The sequence below is a fragment of the Chionomys nivalis genome, chromosome 15 (genome assembly GCF_950005125.1).
Source record: "Chionomys nivalis chromosome 15, mChiNiv1.1, whole genome shotgun sequence".
Lineage (NCBI taxonomy): Eukaryota > Metazoa > Chordata > Mammalia > Rodentia > Cricetidae > Chionomys > Chionomys nivalis.
Window position 1 is genome coordinate 28013414 of NC_080100.1, and position 19433 is coordinate 28032846.

Sequence of the window (19433 nt, forward strand, 5' to 3'; positions counted from 1 at the left end):
AATGGTCAAACTCATAATTGAGGGGTGGGGGTTGGAGAGGTGGCTCAGCAGCTAAAAGAGTATTGCTCAATTCCCAGCTCCTCCATCAAGTGACTCACAACCACTTGTTACTCTAGCTTCAGGGAGCCATTGTTTCTGGTTTACACAGACACGATTTAAATAAAGTAAACCTTAAAAAGTATGTGGCTGCCGGGCGGTGGTGGCGCACACCTTTAATCCCAGCACTTGGTCTCTGTGAGTTCGAGACCAGCCTGGTCTACAAGAGCTAGTTCCAGAACAGGCTCCAAAACCACAGAGAAACCCTGTCTTGAAAAACCAAAAAAAAAAAAAAAAAAAGTATGTGGCGGTGGCTGGAGTGGGCTCCTCGGGGCTGGAGGGGGAGCAAGAGATCTTACTTGGTAAGTAGGCTATTAATTGTGATGATGAGGAAATGACAAGAAGTAATCAAATCCCTAGTATTTTCTTCTTCTTTACTGTGCATTCTGCAGTTTGAGTTGCCGTGAACTAAGTGTAATGTGTGTCTTTACAGGGGTCAGTAAAATGGCTTTTCGTCACTTGATTGAGTTCACGTACACAGCAAAACTAATGATACAAGGAGAAGAGGAAGCTAATGATGTGTGGAAAGCAGCAGAGTTTCTACAGATGCTGGAAGCTATTAAAGCCCTTGAAGTCCGGTAATGGTTACTTCTTCAGAAATGCTAACTGATAGTCAAGACTGTACTGTGTCATAGTGTTAAGTAGTGATGTTCTGAAACTAGGAAAATTTTGGATATTGATTATGCCTTCCATTTGCATTTATTTCTCAAGTAAAAACTCATTAAAGTAAGATTAAAATAGCATGCCTGAGTCAGGCGTGGTCACGCATACCTTTAATCCCAGCACTCAGGAAACAGAAGCAGGAAGGTCTCTGAGTTTGAGGCCAGCCTCATCTACAGAATTAAGTTCCATTACAGCCAAAGATACATAGAGAAACCCTGTCTCTAAAAACCAAAAATTAAAATAAAAAGTAAAATAGCATGTCTAGGCAGGTCTTCAGGGTGGTCTCTGGACCCTCATAAATTCTTTAGCTGGATTTGATTGATAATTATTAGTACTGGGAATATTAATAAAAATCAGTAGGCTAGATGAGGGTAAGTCATGGCTTACCTATTGGTAATGACTTCTTAGTTAAAGTTGTAGCACTGTGAGAAGACACCATGACCATGGCAACAAAAAGGAAAGCATTGAATGGCCTTACATTCAGAGGTTTAGTCCATTATCATCACGGTGGGAAATCTCGGAGCCTCTGGAGGCCGGTTCTATCACAGCCACCTCCGTGGCCAGATTAGAGCTGTCGTAATCTGAATGTGTTTATGTAGACTTGTTATAAACAGCTCCATCTGACTTCTGATATGTCCACCACAGAGGGAAGAGACAGTGTTCAGTGGTATTGTCGCGTGAGAACAGGTCCATTGCTAAGGGGTTACCACTTGGTAACTACTAAAGGATACAGTGAGCAAATCTCAGCACCTTCATTTGGAGCAGTATGAAGGGTAAGCTGAGGGCTCTGGCGTTGCTCTAGGTTACCCTAGCTCTATCACTGACCTTAATGAAGTACTTAGCCCATCAGATGATATGATGATGCACCTTTGTTCAGAGAATTGTTTGTGAGGCTTAATGCCTGTAAAATGCACGTATGTTGTGTAGATTCTAAATGTGCAAACTATTACTTCACTGGTACCTCCTGGTACTATTTGGCTTTCCCTTTCCTCCTGTTGTTTGCTTTTTAAATGATTAGTTTTAAAAGATTATTTCTTATTTATTTTAGTATAGTTCATTAGCATGTCAACAAATAGTTTTGCAGGTTGTTTTCCTGCAGGAACAAAACTATTCATTCCAACTCACTGGTATAGTTTAGTCAGAAGATAAAATTGGGAATAAATCTAGGAAAAACTTGAACTATAATTGTTCATAAACATCATTTTTTTAATTTTTGTTTTATGTGTATGGATGTTTTGCGTGCATGTATATCTACACCATGTGCGTGAGGTGCTTCCAGAAGCCTAAGAGGACTACAGTTAGAAATGTTTGTGAGCTGCTGCCACGTGGGTGTTGGGATCGAACCCAGGTTCTGTGGAAGAACAAATAGTGCTCTTAACTTCGGAGCCACCTCTCCAGACTCCAGTAGCATTTCTTTTAGTTAATATGACAGTTCACAATTGAACTTTTCTGATAAGAACTTGGTGTATCTCCGTTCTGAAAGCTAACACCTGGTACATAGTGTGGAGGCATTTGTGAGTGGGTGCCAATCCACACCAGCAAAGATAGATGATCCGAAATTGATTAACAAAAGGTATGTGTGAGGCTCGTTCATAGATGGCACAGTTTCAGATATGTGTTGTGTTGGAGCCCTTTCCTGTTTACGGTCATGAGTAGTATGTGGACACTAGACAGCAGAAAAGTGGGGCACACGTCTGAGTGTATGTGTTTCGTGGTGCAGGTGTGGAGGTCAGAGTACAGTTCTGTAGTTGTTCTCACTTTCTCCTTGTTGTGGCAGGGTCTCTATCTTTAAACTTTTACTTAAATTTTTAAAAGAAAAATCACTTCATTCTAATTAACTCATAAATAAAAAATCACCACCTACTTTAAGGAAGTTCTCAAATAGTTGCTCACTTCCAAACATCTCTGCTTTCTCTGTTGCTCCTTGTATTTGAGCCCACCTGACCCGTAAGCACATAGGGGTCCTGTTTGTTCCTCCCATTTCCCCATAGTGGGGTGCTGAGATAAAAGAGGCACAACATAAAAAAATAAAAATAAAAATAAAAAAAAAAAAAGAGGCACAACATATATGTGGCTCTTTGGGCCTGGGACTGAGTGGTTGCATGGTAGTACTCTGCACGTGTGTAACCTTCTAAACTTTCTAGAATGTGTCGGAAACCTTTAAGCATCTCCTGCAAATATCCCATTTCCCAGTTTCTTTTTGTTTTTTACATCAGCTTCTTAGCCATAGTTGGTAATGCTAAGTGATTACATTGACGAGTAATCATTACAGATTGTTTAATAAATGTCTTGTAGTTAGCATTTCAGAGTCAGTTTTAAGGGTCCGTGAGGTGGGTGGCTTAAAGAATAAAGGGACTTGCCACCAGGACCTGAGGTCAGTCCTTGACACACACATGGTTCTGACCTGTGCTATGTATGTGTATCCCCCCCCCCCAATAGACACATGCACAGTAAATCTCCAAGTCAGTTTCAGATGTATCTTTATTAGCATTTGTATATCTGTCATGGTGGTGTGAATATATATGTGTGCTCTTGTCCTTTGCTTGGAGTACTTGTTCACTGAGTCTTTACAGGTTGATTTTTTTCTTCTTTGTTTTGTTTTGTTTTTCCAGACAGGATCTTTACAGGTTTTTTTGGTTTTGGTCCACAGCCAGCAGTGTGTTCTCTAAAGTGTTGCCTGACTGCTCTCTGAGCAACTTGGCGCTTCTGCACTTACTAAGTTTTCCATTTAAGCCGTAATCATCCACATTTTTTGCATTAGACATCAACCTCTTTGGGGTGAGGGATTATACATTTTTTCATCTTGAGACATTTAGTAAGTTTGAAAAACTACCACAAAATGGGTTTGGGGATACCCAATAGTTAGACTACTTCTTTCTTTGTCTAACAGATTCAGATGTCTTCTTTTGCCATTCAACTGTGAATACAAATCCACTTAACAAAAGCCTGACAGACTCACTTTATCCCTCTTATTTAGAGACTGCTTTATTAGTTTCTGTAATCAAACCCATGAAGATAAGACTTTATATATTAGTGGGAAAATTAGAATTCAACATTTATAGACCATCTTGGCTTTGCAGTTTCTATACAAGGCCAGCTCAGCATGTTAAACTGGGATACTCTCTTCTGAAGTAGACAACAGCTAAAGTTCCCAAAATTTGAAATTATGTCTATAATATATGTATGTATATCTGCCTATCTGTGTGTTAATATATATATGAATGAAGCAGTAATGGAAGTATGATATACAGCAATAGCAACAGCAGCTTTGTGAATTCTGTATTCACCTGAACAAAATTACGGAGATATCCATCCAGCATGCCCCATTTTACTCCCCAAAGCCAAACCCAAATCCCAGAAAAACAGCTAAGCTTTGTTACTGTTGTGGTTCCTGCCACCGTTTTAGTTCTTTGTAAGCTTCTCAGTCATCATCTCAAAAGAAGCATCTAAAGTAACACCGTTAGAAACAGAATGGTTATACACAGTTGCTATTATGTAAACAGAAGAACCTCTAAATTAAAGGTTTATTTTTATTTTTGTGTATGTGAGAGTAGAGGTCATGTTTGTGTCACTGAGATGGCAACAGAGACCTGACAAAGGTTTCAAATGTCTAAGCCATTTGTGAGATGCCTACCATGGATGTTGGGAGCCCAACTTGGATCTTTCTAGAACAGTAGAGCTCTTAAGTGCAAAGCCACCTCTGCAGTCTCTAAATGCCCTTTTTATGTTTCTCTTTGGATCAGAGATCTGGGTTTACTTTGGTCATACTCATAACTAAACGAGCATTAGAAGGCTGGTTAAGAGTAATTTACAGTTTACCTCAAACACTTGCACTTGAAAAGGATGTAATTAAACAATACTCAGTTCCTTCCTTTTTATTTATTTATATATTTATTTTGGTTTTTAAGATAGGGTTCCTCTGTGTAGCCCTAGCTGTCCTGGAACTAGCTCTGTAAACCATGCTGGCCTTGAACTCACAGAGATCTTCCTGCCTTTGCCTCCTGAGTGCTGGGATTAAAAGCACGTGCCACCACAGCCCAGCCAGTTTCTTCCTTTTCAATAAAATGGTTTTGACGTCTTTAAAGGCTCTGAGCCTTGAAGCAACTGGTCAGACTGGAGTTATTGAAGAATAACTTGAAGCTTATCAGGGTGAAGCCACCACACATAGCTCCCAGATCAGTGTCAGTCAGTAAGCAGTAGCATCCTGTGTGCAGCCATGCCACATCTTCACAGTAAGATAGGCGATTTCTTAGGAGGTAGCAGAAGTCAGATGTGAAGTCTACATCAGAAAGAGCGTCTTTTCCTTTAAGACCAGTCTGTGATAACAAATGTATTAACACATCAGAATGTTGGCTCTTGGTGTAACGGTGGCAGTCTGGGCAAAGCAGACTTGTTTAATAGACTGCTTACAGTTAGTCTTATTGAGAACAGCCATTTAAAATATACATGGACCTCTAAATGAGTAACTCAGGAAGTTTGCGAAACCACTCTCTTTTCCCTGTGATTGCGGCTTTGGAAGTAGGTGTCTTGAGTGTGCCCTGCCTTTCAAGGTAACTCACCAAATAGTTAAGCCACTGGCAACAACTTGTGTGTCCATAAAAATATAGCAAGATAAATCATGAGGAATGTTGGCAAGAGCTGTGAGGACAGCCTACCAACCTTAGCCACTGTGTGTGTTTTGTCTTTCATAAATCTGGTTGAGGCTGAGCCACCTGCAACAGAAAGGCAGCTACTTTGTCAAATTAAGCATTTCTTCCTGACTGACCAAAGATACTTGTGGGACACTTGTTTTACCATATTAGTCCCAAAGTCTGCTTGACTCCATACGAAATGACTTTTAGACTGGCAGACTTTTCAACTTTCCAAAGGTTGGGTGTCAATTCCAGTATGTGACCAGCAGCATGCTAATTGCTTCTTTTTAGAAGAATTATAGCGTGCAATTGTGTGATGAGGATCTCAAGTCTAAATCCTCAGTCTTTGACTAGAAACTGCCTCCCTTTGCCCAAGTTCCTTAGTTCCCATGTCTGAAAAGATTTTTGTTCCACCATGAATTTTGTTTTTCCTTAAAGCAGCTGAAATCAGGATAGAGGGGAAGGGAGAAGGCAGAGACAGATGTGGGCGGTGACAGACTGCCAGTACACAAGGCACATCTGCTTTTGGTTTCAAGCACCCTAGAAGCTGCATGTTTTCAGCCCACCTAAACACTTCTGTCAGCAGTAAGAAATCTTCGCTTTCAGGTTTTGGAGCGTCTGGTTGAGCATTTCTCTCTGTTGTTTTCTAGATAAGGATGACAGATATATGCCTTCTCCTTGTTTCAGGCTTGATTTGCAGTGATTTCTTTTTAAAGAGCCCACCCTGGACATTTGATGCCCTGTTGTCACACTACTGTATCTTATAGGCTTTCGTGTAATTTCAGCATGAAGATTGGCAGTGGGGAGGCAAAGGTGGATGGGCCTCTGGCTAAGACTTTTTCCCTTATTTTCTAGAAATTTAATAATTTTAGTTCTCACATTTTATTTATTTATTTATTTTTTGGTTTTTCGAGACAGGGTTTCTCTGTGGCTTTGGAGCCTGTCCTGGAACTAGCTCTTGTAGACCAGGCTGGTCTCGAACTCACAGAGATCCGCCTGCCTCTGCCTCCCGAGTGCTGGGATTAAAGGCGTGCGCCATAGTTCTCACATTTTAATCTGTGATCCAATTAGAGTTCTAATTTATAAATTATCTGAGTTTAAAGGTTGAAATTTTCTGATACACATACCAGATATTCCATCTTCACCACTTTGTTGTTGTTGTTGTTGTTAGGTTTTTGTTGTTTGTTTGTTTTTTGAGACAGGTTTTCTCTGTGTAACAGCCCTAGCTGTCCTGGCACTCACTCTGTAGACCAGCGTGGCCTCAAACTCATAGAGATCCGCCCACCTCTGCCTTCTGAGTGCTGGGATTACAGGCGTGCACCACCACTGCCTGCTAAGCATCAGCACTTTTAAAAAGAGTCTCCATTGAGTCACTGTGAACAATTTTCTTTTCAGAAGTTAATTTCATAAGTATTTGTTTTTGGACTTTATCATGTTCCGTTAACCTTTGTATTTTTTTTTTTTTTTCTTTTTTGTATTTTCGAGACAGGGTTTCTCCGTAGCTTTTTGGTTTCTGTCCTGGAACTAGCTCTTGTAGACCAGGCTGGCCTCGAACTCAGGATCTCTGCTTCTGCCGGCGGATTAAAGTGCTGGGATTAAAGGCGTGCGCCACCAACTGCCCGGCTTAACCTTTGCATTTCTGTACAATATCATCATTGCCTTAATTGTTACAGCTTTTAGGAAATCTTAAAATTGATCCAGTATAGGCTGTCCAGTTTTGTTTTCTGCCTTCCACTTAAATTTAGTTTATTTTTTCAAAGAATTCTATGATTTTATAGATTTTAGTTTTAATTTTTATTTTCATGGTTTTTTTTAAGCTCTTAATTTATACTTTTCAGGAACAAAGAAAATTCGGCTCCCGTAGAGGAAAATTCCACAGGGAAAAATGAGGCAAAAAAAAGAAAGATTGCAGAAACTTCGAATGTTATCACTGAATCCTTGCCATCTGCAGGATCAGAGCCTGTGGAAATTGAGGTGGAGATTGCTGAAGGCACGATTGAAGTGGAAGATGAGAGCATGGGAACGTTGGAGGAGGTCGCTTCCGCCAAGCAGTCTGTAAAGTACATTCAGACAGGCTCCTCGGATGACTCTGCGCTCGCACTGCTGGCAGACATTACCAGCAAGTACCGCCAAGGTGAAGGCAAAGGACAGCTTAGTGAAGATGACTGTGCGCCCGACCCCATAAGCAAACAGGTAGAAGGCATTGAAATTGTGGAGCTTCAGCTGTCACATGTGAAGGACTTGTTCCATTGTGAGAAATGTAACCGTTCCTTTAAATTGTTTTACCATTTTAAGGAACACATGAAATCACACTCCACTGAGAGTTTCAAGTGTGACATATGCAATAAAAGGTATCTCCGCGAGAGTGCTTGGAAGCAGCACCTGAACTGCTACCACCTCGAGGAAGGTGGGCTGAGTAAGAAGCAAAGAGCTGGGAAGAAAATTCACATTTGCCAGTACTGTGACAAACAGTTTGACCACTTTGGACACTTTAAAGAACACCTTCGAAAACATACAGGTAATTAGCAAAACTTTGAAGTATATTTTTTCTACATTCGCTTGAAGTCTAAATCCTGTGTTTGGTTTTTCAAGAGAGGGTTTCTCTGTGTAGCTTTGGAGCCTGTCTTGGAACTAACTCTATTGACCAGGCTGGCCTTGAACTCACAGAGATCCACCTGCTTCTGCTGGGATTAAAGGCGTGCGCCATCACCACCCGGCTGAAATATTTGATGCTTTAAATTACAAATCATTGTCAACCTTGAAGCTGATTGTCACTCTTAAGTCTTACCCTTGTTTATATTCTTCAAAGAAATATGTAAAACATTTATTTGGCTAAGTACCATGAATTATTAAATCCTAATTATAGTATGACTTTATTCTATTTTTGTTTCCCATGTTAATGTTACATAGACATTCATAAGCAATCTTAACATTTTTTTTCTCCTTTTGGGGGGGCATACATTTAATCGCCTTGAAAGTGTGTGCTGTATTCTGTGGGTGTTGAGTGGACATGTGGGTATGTGCATACCTGGTGTGCTCCTGCATGTGTGAAAGCCAGAGATGGTTGAGTCTTTTCTCGATAATTGCTTTTCAACTTTATTTTTGGAAGCAGAGCCTCACTGAATCTGAAGTTAATCTGTTCAGTGAAGCTGACTAGTCATGGAGCTTCAGGGATCTGCCTGCACTCCTCCCCCTGGCCAAGTGCTGGGGTCCATACCCACACTGCCATTCCTGGTTTTTTACATGGTGTCTGGGGTGCAACTCGGGCCCTGTTGTCTGTGCAGCAGACACGTTACTTAAGAAGTCATAATATATTTTTGAGCCAGAAAAAGATAGTCATCTGTGTCTGTCCTCCTCTACCTCTCTTAGTGGACTAGTAGACAGCCAAGGGAGGTGAGGCATACTCTTTCTTCTGAGAACTGTCCCATTCTTGAAGAGATCCAGGAAGTCTTTCTTTGGTCACTGTAGTTCTGTGTCATTTCCCTACCCTCCTACCCCCACGCACATTTGATTCCTTGTCCTTGCTTTAACTCCCTGAGCGTTCCTTGCTAGATTTCCTAAGTCAAGCACAGGACCTACTGTCAGTGACTCAAATTTTTACTAGGCTCTAAACCCCATATAGTAAGAGAAAGCAGTTACTGTGAGCTGCTAAGAGTTGGATTTCTAGACAGTTGTGCCCAAGTCTTGTTACATATAGACCCTCCCTCCCTCCCTCCCTCCTCCCTCCCTCCCTCCCTCCTCCCTCCTTCCTAGTCATCCCACTGCCCAGAGTCACTTGTAGCTCACTAATAGAAATTGAGGAATCAGATGCAGCCCCAGTGATGATGACTCACAGGAAAAGTAGTGTGGGAACAGGTTTTCAAGCAAAAGAAGACACAGACATAGAGGAGAGCATGAAAGCAAGTTGTTTGCTTTACTAGTGGAAGGGTGGATGACTGTAGAGTTGGGTCAAAGTAAAGGAATACCAAGAGATTGCTAGAGCAAGCCTCCCAGGTGACATGGGGGAATCTACAAATGGTTTATGGGCGAAATAAGTGTGAGCAGTGAGAGAAGGGACTTCCATCCTGTGCTTTTGATTTAGCAGCGTGACTATAGGGCTAAAGAACTTCATATGAGATATCAAGTTAACTTATTTGATTTTATTAGTTGTAAATTCTAGAACCATATGCTCACTGTAGAGGCCATTTAGTACAGAAGCAAGCTGAACGAACATCGCCTTGTAGACTTAAATATGAAAGCAGAAGGGTCAGGTTTCTATTTAGAGCAGTGACTGGCACAGTAGTTTGATGTGAAATAAAACCTGCCGACTCTGATGAAAAAAATCTTTTGGAATAATCTTAAGAACGGGAGATGAGGTAGCTGCAGCAGGAGTGAAAAGAGGCAGGGCCCACGGGATTTGGTGATCTCTGAACTTTATGTTGGAGTTGACTTTGTGACTGGCGGAAGCCAGCGAAGGGTGAAGAAGAATACCAGACCCATTTGAGTAAGAACCTTGAGATGACTTCAACATGTTTTTAAGTAGTTGTTCCCTACTTTCCAAGGAAAATCAGAAAATAAAAAATCACAGTTGAGTTCTGGCTTCAGTCCTGACAGTTAACGTTTGGTGAACATGTAGGTCGTTTTATACTGGGGCCCCTTTCTTTGTGTTAGGGATAATGGTACACATCCCACAGAGAGACTGAAGTTCAGCAGTCTGCATGTCTTTCAGAAAGTCAGCTGTGCAGTGCTGGCGCACACCTTTAATCCCAGTACTGGTGGGTCTCTGAGTTCAAGCCCAGCCTGGTCTACAGAACAAGTTCGAGGACAGCCAAGGCTACACAGAGAAACCTTTTCTCAACCCCCCATCCCAAAAGTCATATGACTGTTTCTAGATTTCAACTAATTGTTTAGAAACAGCTCGAGTAGCATGCAGGGAAAAGTGATTCTTTCCAACTTAGCTAGATCTTTTTTAAGGATTTATTTATTACAACACGTATATGTGTTGCCTGCATGTCTGCCTGTAGGCCAGAAGAGGACACCAAATCTCATTACAGATGGTTATGAGCAACCAGTGCTCTTAACCACTGAGCCATGTCTCCAGTCCTAGTCTACATCTCTTTTTTTTTGTTTTTTTTTTTTTTTTTTTTTTTGATTTTCGAGACAGGGTTTCTCCGTAGCTTTTTTGGTTCCTATCCTGGAACTAGCTCTTGTAGACCAGACTGGCCTCAAACTCACAGAGATCCGCCTGCCTCTGCCTCCCGAGTGCTGGGATTAAAGGCGTGCGCCACCACCGCCCGGCTCTACATCTCTTAAAAGTGGCTCCTGGCTCCAGGGAATAACTTACTGGAGAGTGGTGCTTGGGCATACAAAGCATTCGGGGCAGGGCAGGGTCAGTAGGTCAATGGTAGAGAATGTTTGCCTCTAACCTTCAGTATATTGCTGGCATTATCAAGTGACCATAAGCACACAGTTCTGGGAATAAAAGTGCAAGCAGCAGATTTATGCCCTTTCATTTCAGACTCACCTTTGTTTTTGTGGGGTTTTGTTGTTGTTGTTTTTGGTAAGTTCTCATTATGTAGCTCAGCTGATCCTTTTGCCTCGGTCTCCCAAGTGCTGGGATTGCAAATGAAACATGAGGGTTTTTTTTTTTTAAAACTGTGGCTACATATTATTTTAGTGCACATCGTTGTTGCTCTCAGTAAACACAAGGTTTTCACTAGAGTTTGCCACTAGAGTGGCATAGTAAGCATCCTTGTACATTTATCTCTCTACATATGCTCATATAATGTAGTTTGAAAGGCTTTTTATTGCAGGTATGTGTGCGCCTGCCACCACATGAGTGTGGTGATCAAAGAACAGCAGGAGTTGGTTCCTTCCTCCTGCAGTGGGTTCCGGGGGCGGAACTCAGTTCATCAGTCATAACAAGTGCTGAGCCCTCTTGCTGGGCTATGTAATTATTTTTTTAAGAACAGAATTTCCAGGTTAAAGAAAATCTTGGCAAACATCAGATTGCTTTTTATTGCCCCTTCACTACGTACGTATGAGCACTTGTGTGTGTCTGTGTGTAACATGTGTATGTTTCTGCGTAGGTGTGTGAATGTGGCACATGTGAGTGAGTGCACTTCTCTGTATATGCGCTGTGGAAGCCAGAAATCAACTTCAGGTGACTTTCTCCACCTTATTTTCGAGTCTCACTGACCCTGAAGCTCACCCGCTGGCTGCCTGGCTGGCTCCAGAGAGCTACCTGCCTGCTACCACATCAGCTCCAGGGCTGAAGTCCCAGCTGTGCTCTCTCTCCCACAGCTGGGTTCTTGGGTGAACGCTGTGTGCCAACTCAGGTCTTCAAGCTTGCACTGCTGGCACTTTCTGGGCATATTCCTGAGCCGCTCATATTGCCTTTTCAAAAGGCTTATAGATTTCACTGGTAGTGAAAAATTATGCACTGATAAAACATAATTATTTTGTTGAGCATATTTCTCAATGTTTCTTGAATTAAAAAGTTCTCATATCAACACTAATTCTGGGTAATCAGGTATTGCCTAATTTTTTTTTATCATGTGCAAACTGTACAAAAGCTATATTGACTTTATTAGAACTTGCGACTTGGTAACTTAATGTCAATCTACATGAATATTTTGGTCATATAGATCCAACATGTCCTTGTTACTGGGGTAGTGAAGCCTCTGACATCTAGGTTCTGTGCTCTGCAAACACTATGCTGTCTTTGAATCCCCATACTCTTGCTTGGCAATTGTTCCTCCACGTCCAAGCCTTCCGGCTCATCCTTCCCCATCAATTTATTATAATATCTCTGATTTCTCTCTTAGCCTGAACCTTGTCTTATCTTTTCTTGCATAGAAGGCTCCTACTTGTATTTATCCTTCCGTGTTAGAGAACAGTGCTGGAGAAAGTGCTGTCTCAGACCTTAATTGAGGCAATTTCTGGTCTGATACCTTTTTCTAATGGCTTCTCCAGATTCCTGCTGTGTGTATTCAAGACCCTTCCCTCCACTCTCGAGTTAGCATAGCTCTTTTTACCCACGTCTCCAACAGCTTGATTTTTCTTCAAAGGCCAATGCTGAATCTTGCAACTTGAACCATGTCCATCTTTATTGCAACCCTTCTTTCCTCTTTCCCGCCTTCTCCCCCACAGAAAGTCAATAGGTGGTGATTTCTCACTGATTAGAAATCTCTTCCAGTCCTTTTTCTTCTTAAAGAGTGAGTGTGTGTATGTTTCTGGAAGTTGAACCCAGGGCTTTGTGCATGCTAAACAAGCACTCTACCACTGAGCCACACCCTCAGCCCTACTTCTAGGCTTTATTTAAAAATACGCTACTATTTGTACTGCTGTGCTTCTCACTAACTGCTCCATTTGGCTGCTCCCGGCCTCTGACCCCGCTGTACTGCCGACTGTAATTTCCTTGGTGCCCTTCAGCAGCTCTGTTTGCACTGTTGGCTCCTCTCTCTGCTGTCTTCCTGGGGTCTCTCTAGAATCTGTTCAGGATCGTGTGGTTACATAGCACACTGAGCATTTTGATCCATCTTGGACGTATTCATTGCCACTGGAAATGGCCCTTTTATCTATGTGTCAGTCCATTCTGTATATACTAGTCCATACTGTCCAGACAACTAGCTCTTGGGAATCTCTACTCTGCTTTGAGTGCCTTTTAAAATTCTTTTTTAAAATTTCTCTCTCTCTCCTTAAAAATATGTATGGGTGTTTTGCCTGCATGTAAGTCAGTCTGTGCACACAGAGGCTAGAAGGCATCTCCTGAAACTGGAATTATTAGATGGCTGTGAGCCGCCATGTGTGCTGGGAATCAAACTTGTGTCCTCTGGAAGAGCAGCTGTTGAGCCCTCTCTCTAGCCTCTCATTTATTTATTTTTTGAGACACAGTTTTATGTAACCCAAGTGGCCTTGAATTCAGTAAATATTCCTTGAATTGTCCAGGATGATCTTGTACTTAAGATGTAACTGCCTCCCCCTCCCAAGTACTGAGATTACAGATGCGGACCCCCACACCCAATTAATTTATGTGGTGCTAAGGACTAAACCTGGGTCTTCGTGCTATTTTGCAAACACACTGACTTCATGGTCTTTCCCTGCATCCCCACTTGACAGACACTTCATTTAAACTCCTGCACTCTTGGTTGTTGATAGTAGGTGGCTCACTACTGTCATATATACATATATCAGGTATACATATATCAGATATGCTACTATCATATATACATATATCAGATCTACATATATCAGATACACTACTACCATAGTCATAGTCAGTTACTCCCTCCTTACTCACCCACTCTGCAGTGCTGTACCTGGGCTCTGGCTAAAATCAACTCCCTTTGGTCGTTCTGTTCCAGGCAGAATTGCCCTGCCTTAACACTGATGCAGCATTCGGATTTATTTTCATGACAGTGTTCAAGGCATCAGCTTATTGTTTTGTTTGTTTTTAGTTTTGTTAGAGACAGAGTCTCACTGTGTAGCCATTATTGGCCTGGAACTTAACATCTCTGGCACTAGGATTGAAGGCGTTCACCACCATGCTTTATTGCTTTTTGAGACAGCATCTTGCTGTGTTACCTGAATTTGTGTCAAGCTCAGAATCTTCTGCCTTGGTTTCTCCTAAACTGAGATTGTGGATCTGTGCCTCCCTTTATTTTTTTATTGTCGTCACCCAAAGTATGATCTGGTACATGGTAAGTGCAAAATAAAAAAGAACTGGTGCTTAGCGAAAGGATAGTTCTGTATTTCCATCAAGCAGAGATTGTGATTTTTATCTAAGGAAAAATAGGTTTAGGTATGCTAAAGTACAGGAGTTATAAATTGTGTTCCCCTCCTTAAGAACGTGATAATTAAGTCAGACATTTGGTTCATTCCTGTAGTTGTAGCACCTGGGAGGCTGAAGCAGATTTTAAGTTCAATTCCAGCATAGGGAACATAGCGAGACTGTATTTAAAAAAAGAGAAAGGAAAGCCGTGTATGGTGGCACATGCCTCCATTCTCAGCCCTGGAGAGGCAGAGGCACACTCAGAAGAGTGAACATAAGAGTTTGAGGACAGCCTGGTATACAAAGAAAATCCTGCCCCCACCCTGCACACACACACACACACACACACACACACACGGAGGGAGGGAGGGGGAAGATGAATATGATCTGGGTTAGGGGTACACACCTTTAATCACAGCACTTAGGAGCAGAGGAATTGGAGGCCAGCCTGGTCTACAAAGCGAGTTTCAGGACAGCCAGAGATACATAATAGACCCTGTTTCAAAGGTGTGCCTCAGTGGTAGGTCATTTTCCTGGCATGCATGAAGCCTGTGTGTGGTTCAGTCCCCAGCACTGCAAAAGAAAAAAGAAAAAAATTGATAGCCAAAATGATGAACTCTCATCCTTGCCTTTGCTGATGTTCTCAATTTATCAATGTATTTTTTTTCTTGCAATAGGTGAAAAACCTTTTGAATGTTCAAACTGTCATGAGCGGTTTGCTAGAAATAGCACTCTCAAATGTCACCTCACTGCATGCCAAACTGGAGTAGGGGCAAAAAAGGGAAGGAAGAAGCTTTACGAATGCCAGGTATGTGTGGGTGTATTTTGTTCTCACAAGAGGAACTTACTTGCAGTCATTAGAAGTGCAGAGTAAATAAATAGTCTTTGACTCACAGGGTTGACTTAGAAGTTCTTGATTTGACAGTAGTGCAAAAAGCAGTATGTGTTCAGCAAAAACTTTCTTGGCATTTCAAAATCTGATCTTTTCCTGAATTAGTGATACCCAGTAGAATGTTCTCTTGTGACACTGGGCAGCAGCAAACCTCAGCTCCCAGTTAACCATGTGGTCACAATAGTCATCAAAACTGATCCTCTCGTGGCTGGTTCCAGTGTGTGGCCTCAGAGCAGCTGTAATCTGGAGAAAACCAAAATTGTAAAATCCTTAAACACTGAGGTTTTGTTTTCTAGCTTGTGCAGCTCTTGCGTGCGCCTCTGCAGGTGCCAGTCTCCTGTTGCGCTGCCCGCTTGTGTCGCTGTGGTGTCTGGTGGGGCAGGTGGAGCTCGTCGCCTTTTGTTAGTTAGTTAGTTTTTTTTGTTGTTTTTAATATTTATTTATTTATTATGTATACAATATTCTGTCTGTATGCCTAAAGGCCAGAAGAGGGCGCCAGACCTCATTACAGATGGTTTTGCTGGGAATTGAACTCAGGACCTTTGGAAGAGCAGGCAATGCTCTTAACCACTGAGCCATCTCTCCAGCCCATTAGTTTGTTTTTTTCGAGACAGATTTTTCTGTAGCTTTTGGAGCCTGTCCTGGAACTAGTCTTATAGACAAGTCTGGCCTCGAACTCACACAGATCCCCTGCCTCTGCCTCCTGAGTGCTGGGATTAAAGGCATGCGCCACCACCGCCCAGCAGCACATGTACTTTTGATACAAGTCACAGTGGTGAATCAGCATGCAGCTCCGAGTCAGAGTATCACCATCTCAGGCAGACAGAGCCAGGGAAAGACCTGGAGTAAAGAAAGGGCTGTTTGGTTTGGTTTTTTTTTTTGGGGGGGGGGGCAGGTTTCGAGACAGGGTTTCTCTGTAACAGCACTGGCTACCCTGGAACTCACTTTTTAGATCAAGCTAGCCTCGAACTCAAAGAGATCCTCCTGCCTCTGCCTCCTGAGTGCTGGAATTAAAGGTGTGTGCTACCATCACCTGATGATTATAGAATGTTTTTGTTTGTTTTCATTCAGCCCTAGATGATCAGTGTTAATAAGAGTTGCCCTGAGTAGTAGTCTGAAACCACAGAAGTGCTGTGGACATGCAGGTTTAAAGACAGTCATAGCCCAGGCTGGCTGCAAACTCACTTCGCAGCTGAGGGTGGCCTTGAATTATGATCTTTTGTCTCCCGAGTGCTGAGGCATGTTCCACTACACCTTCCTGGTTTTGGGGAATAACAGGTTTGGGTACTATAATTTATTTACTTATTGGCAGTTGGGCACACATGCTGCAGTGCGTGGAGTTCAGAGGACAATTTGCAAGAGTTTATTCTCTTTTTCACCGTGTGGGTGCCAGAGGTTAAACTAAGGTGCGCAGACTTGTGGCTCATGTTTTTACCATTAAGCTATCTTGCCTTCCCACAATTAGTTATTCCTAACCACAGGGACACTCAGTAGCATCTGGGAGAGCAGCAGGGAAAGCAGGCAAGGTAACAGCTCTGTCTCCCCAATTAGTGTATTTTTTTGTCCTAAATAATGTAGTGGGTCTAAATGTTGAAGCTGTGGGGAAAACCACACTAGATTCTGGAACATTTTTAGCATTGTTCCCTGTTAAGTATCAAATATAAAGTAACACTACTGTAGTTTTGTTAGGTGTATGGGCTGAAAGATCAAATGAAACCAAGTGTGGGAAATAGCTTTGCACGTGGTACACTGGAAACTATATTCAGAATATTTTTGTGACGGTCAGTTTGCCAGTGTGGGTGGTAGTGTTTTGTGTGTTTTTTGTTTCTTTTTTTTTTTCCCCAGTCCTAGGGATTAAACCCGGGACATCCCATATATTAGGCAAATACTCTTACCACTAAGCAATACATTCAGCCCTTCTATTCTTTGTGGGTTTTGTTTGTTTGTTTTGTCAGTGTTTAGGATTAGACCCAGTACAGTGCCTTGTTTATGCTTGGCAGGTTCTCACTTAGATAACCTCAACCCCTTAGTGTATTTTATGGAGAATAAATGTATTCACGTTTACTTCAGTTTGATTTATAAGTATTATTAACATATTATGTTTGGTGATTTCAGGTCTGTAACAGTGTGTTTAACAGCTGGGACCAGTTCAAAGATCACTTGGTAATACACACTGGAGATAAACCCAACCATTGTACTCTGTGTGACTTGTGGTTTATGCAGGGAAATGAATTAAGGAGGCATCTCAGTGACGCTCACAATATTTCAGAACGCATCGTGACTGAAGAGGTCCTTTCGGTAGAGACACATGTCCAGACTGAACCAGTGACGTCAATGACGATCATAGAGCAAGTCGGGAAGGTGCACGTATTGCCACTGCTTCAGGTCCAGGTGGACTCCGCACAAGTAACTGTGGAACAAGTCCATCCAGATCTGCTGCAGGACAGCCAAGTGCACGAGTCACACATAAGTGAGCTTCCCGAGCAGGTCCAGGTGAGCTATCTGGAAGTGGGTCGGATTCAGACTGAAGAGGGGACTGAAGTGCACGTGGAAGAGCTGCACGTGGAACGGGTGGATCAGATGCCAGTTGAAGTACAGACTGAGCTTCTGCAAGCTGACTTGGATCACATGACCCCCGAAATCATGAGCCAAGAGGAGAGCGAGCCTAGCCATGCAGATGCTGCTGAGGCTGCCATGGAAGATCACGAAGAGGACGAGGGGTTAGAGACCAAACCAAGAGAGTATTCCCATGCTGGAGAAGCAGAGAATGACAGAACGTCTATGCCGGTTTTAGAATGAAATAACAATTATATCTTTAAATTTACATTTGGGGTAAACTGATGGGCAGTGTGACCTTAAGCTATCAGATAAGTGGACCAAAGTTAAAACTACTTCCTGTTGTGCTGAACTGTTTCTGTGGAAACAGACTGATGTCCTTCCTTCCAGTTAATGCCACAGAGTGGAAATATTTCTCATAATGAGTGAGAGCTTTGAGAAGTATATTTCTGGTAACTTAAATGAATTATATTCTTATTATATAGTTGGGTACGAATGCATCTATTTTCATTGTGGTCAGGGTCTCCGTATTCTCTTCCCCAGGTCATCTCCTTCCTTAAATTCTTTGCATATTATAAAATCATATAAACCATTAGAATACGTATCTGTATTCTAATGCATGTTAGGAAACTGAGTATGTAGGCACCACAAGGCTGCATGCGGGAAGCGCATTGTTACTGTGCAGTTCACATTTGGGCGTCTGGCTGGCTTTATTTTGAACATTCTTGTCTATCCAGTGGTTACAAATGCTGTCTCCGAAACAGAAACGGTGGTGGCAGAATTTCTAGGATGTTAAGAAAGGAAGAAAAAAAAAACACCCTTGTGCCTTTTCAAAACCAACAAAACTTCAGTAAAACATCTGTGGTTCTTTCAAAGTTTGTGTTTTAAGGAGCATTGTAAACTGCTCTGGGACTTGAAATTTTTGCTTATAATGACAACTACCAATTCTTTTTCCTTTAAGTTACATTGAAAATTTTTCATTTAACGGCAGCTGAAGGGCCATTTTCAATTGGAAAAATTCATTTGCATCTGTGGTAAACTTTATTTTGATGAGAAGTTGCACTAGTATTTTACCACCAGATGAAAAAACTAGATGAGCATCATTCTAAAATTAATGTATTTAAAATAAAGTACAGAGGAAAGTATGTATATAATATATCAGGCTTTGTTTTGAATGGACTCTTTCCCCCAATCCTTAATGTAAAGATTTTGTGCTATAACTTTTAAAGCCATACAAATAAGAGTGCTAAACTGTGGACCTAAAAGTAGGTGTGTGAATATTTTTAATCAGTATTACTTGGAAAATAAAAACATAACAACCACAAAATCAATATGCTATTTTCTTTACCTGTTATATACTGGGAAATATTTACATTTTAAAGTAAACTTTAAAAGTATGTGTTCATGACTCTTTTTTTCTTTTTAATGATTTCATTCTTTTGTATGTGTGGGTGCTTTGCTTATATGTATGTACCATGTGCATGCCTGATGCTTCAGAAGCCAAAAGATTCTTGAACTGGTGTTAGAGATAGTCGTGGGCTTCCACATGCGTGCTGGGAATCAAACTGGGTCGCCTGGAAGAATAGCCAGCATTAACTGCTGAGCCTTCTCTCCAGCCCCTATTTGTAGTTTTTAACGGCACAACAAGAAGTGGTATTTTTTTTAGTAGTGCCTACTTTAAACAATTTTCTCCACTTTTTTAAGTTTAAAGGATCAGTCCAAATAACACTTTTGCTAATCCTGATATTTGATATTAAAATGGTACCAAATCACAAAGTATACCGAAGAGGTGTTTGAAGTCACTCAACAGATTGAGATAGGAATATGAGAGTTTGTTTGCTCT

The 19433-nt window shown here is 41.6% G+C and overlaps 1 protein-coding gene across 4 annotated transcripts in view; it reads left to right on the plus strand.

Annotated features, from left to right (window-relative positions):
- The window catches only part of Znf131 (zinc finger protein 131), a 31139-nt gene extending 12139 nt beyond the window's left edge, over nt 1-19000 (plus strand). For 2 of the 4 annotated variants that reach the window (XM_057789808.1, XM_057789809.1), the window contains exons 4-7: nt 530-674; nt 7229-7908; nt 14820-14950; nt 17150-18999. In XM_057789808.1, the coding sequence (XP_057645791.1) occupies nt 530-674; nt 7229-7908; nt 14820-14950; nt 17150-17833 (1640 nt within the window). In that variant the 3' untranslated portion in view covers nt 17834-18999. Of the gene's footprint in view, nt 1-529; nt 675-7228; nt 7909-14819; nt 14951-17149 lie in introns of all 4 variants that reach the window. The other 2 variants (XM_057789811.1, XM_057789810.1) reach the window with 2 other exon arrangements.
- The last annotated feature ends 433 nt before the right edge of the window (nt 19001-19433 follow it).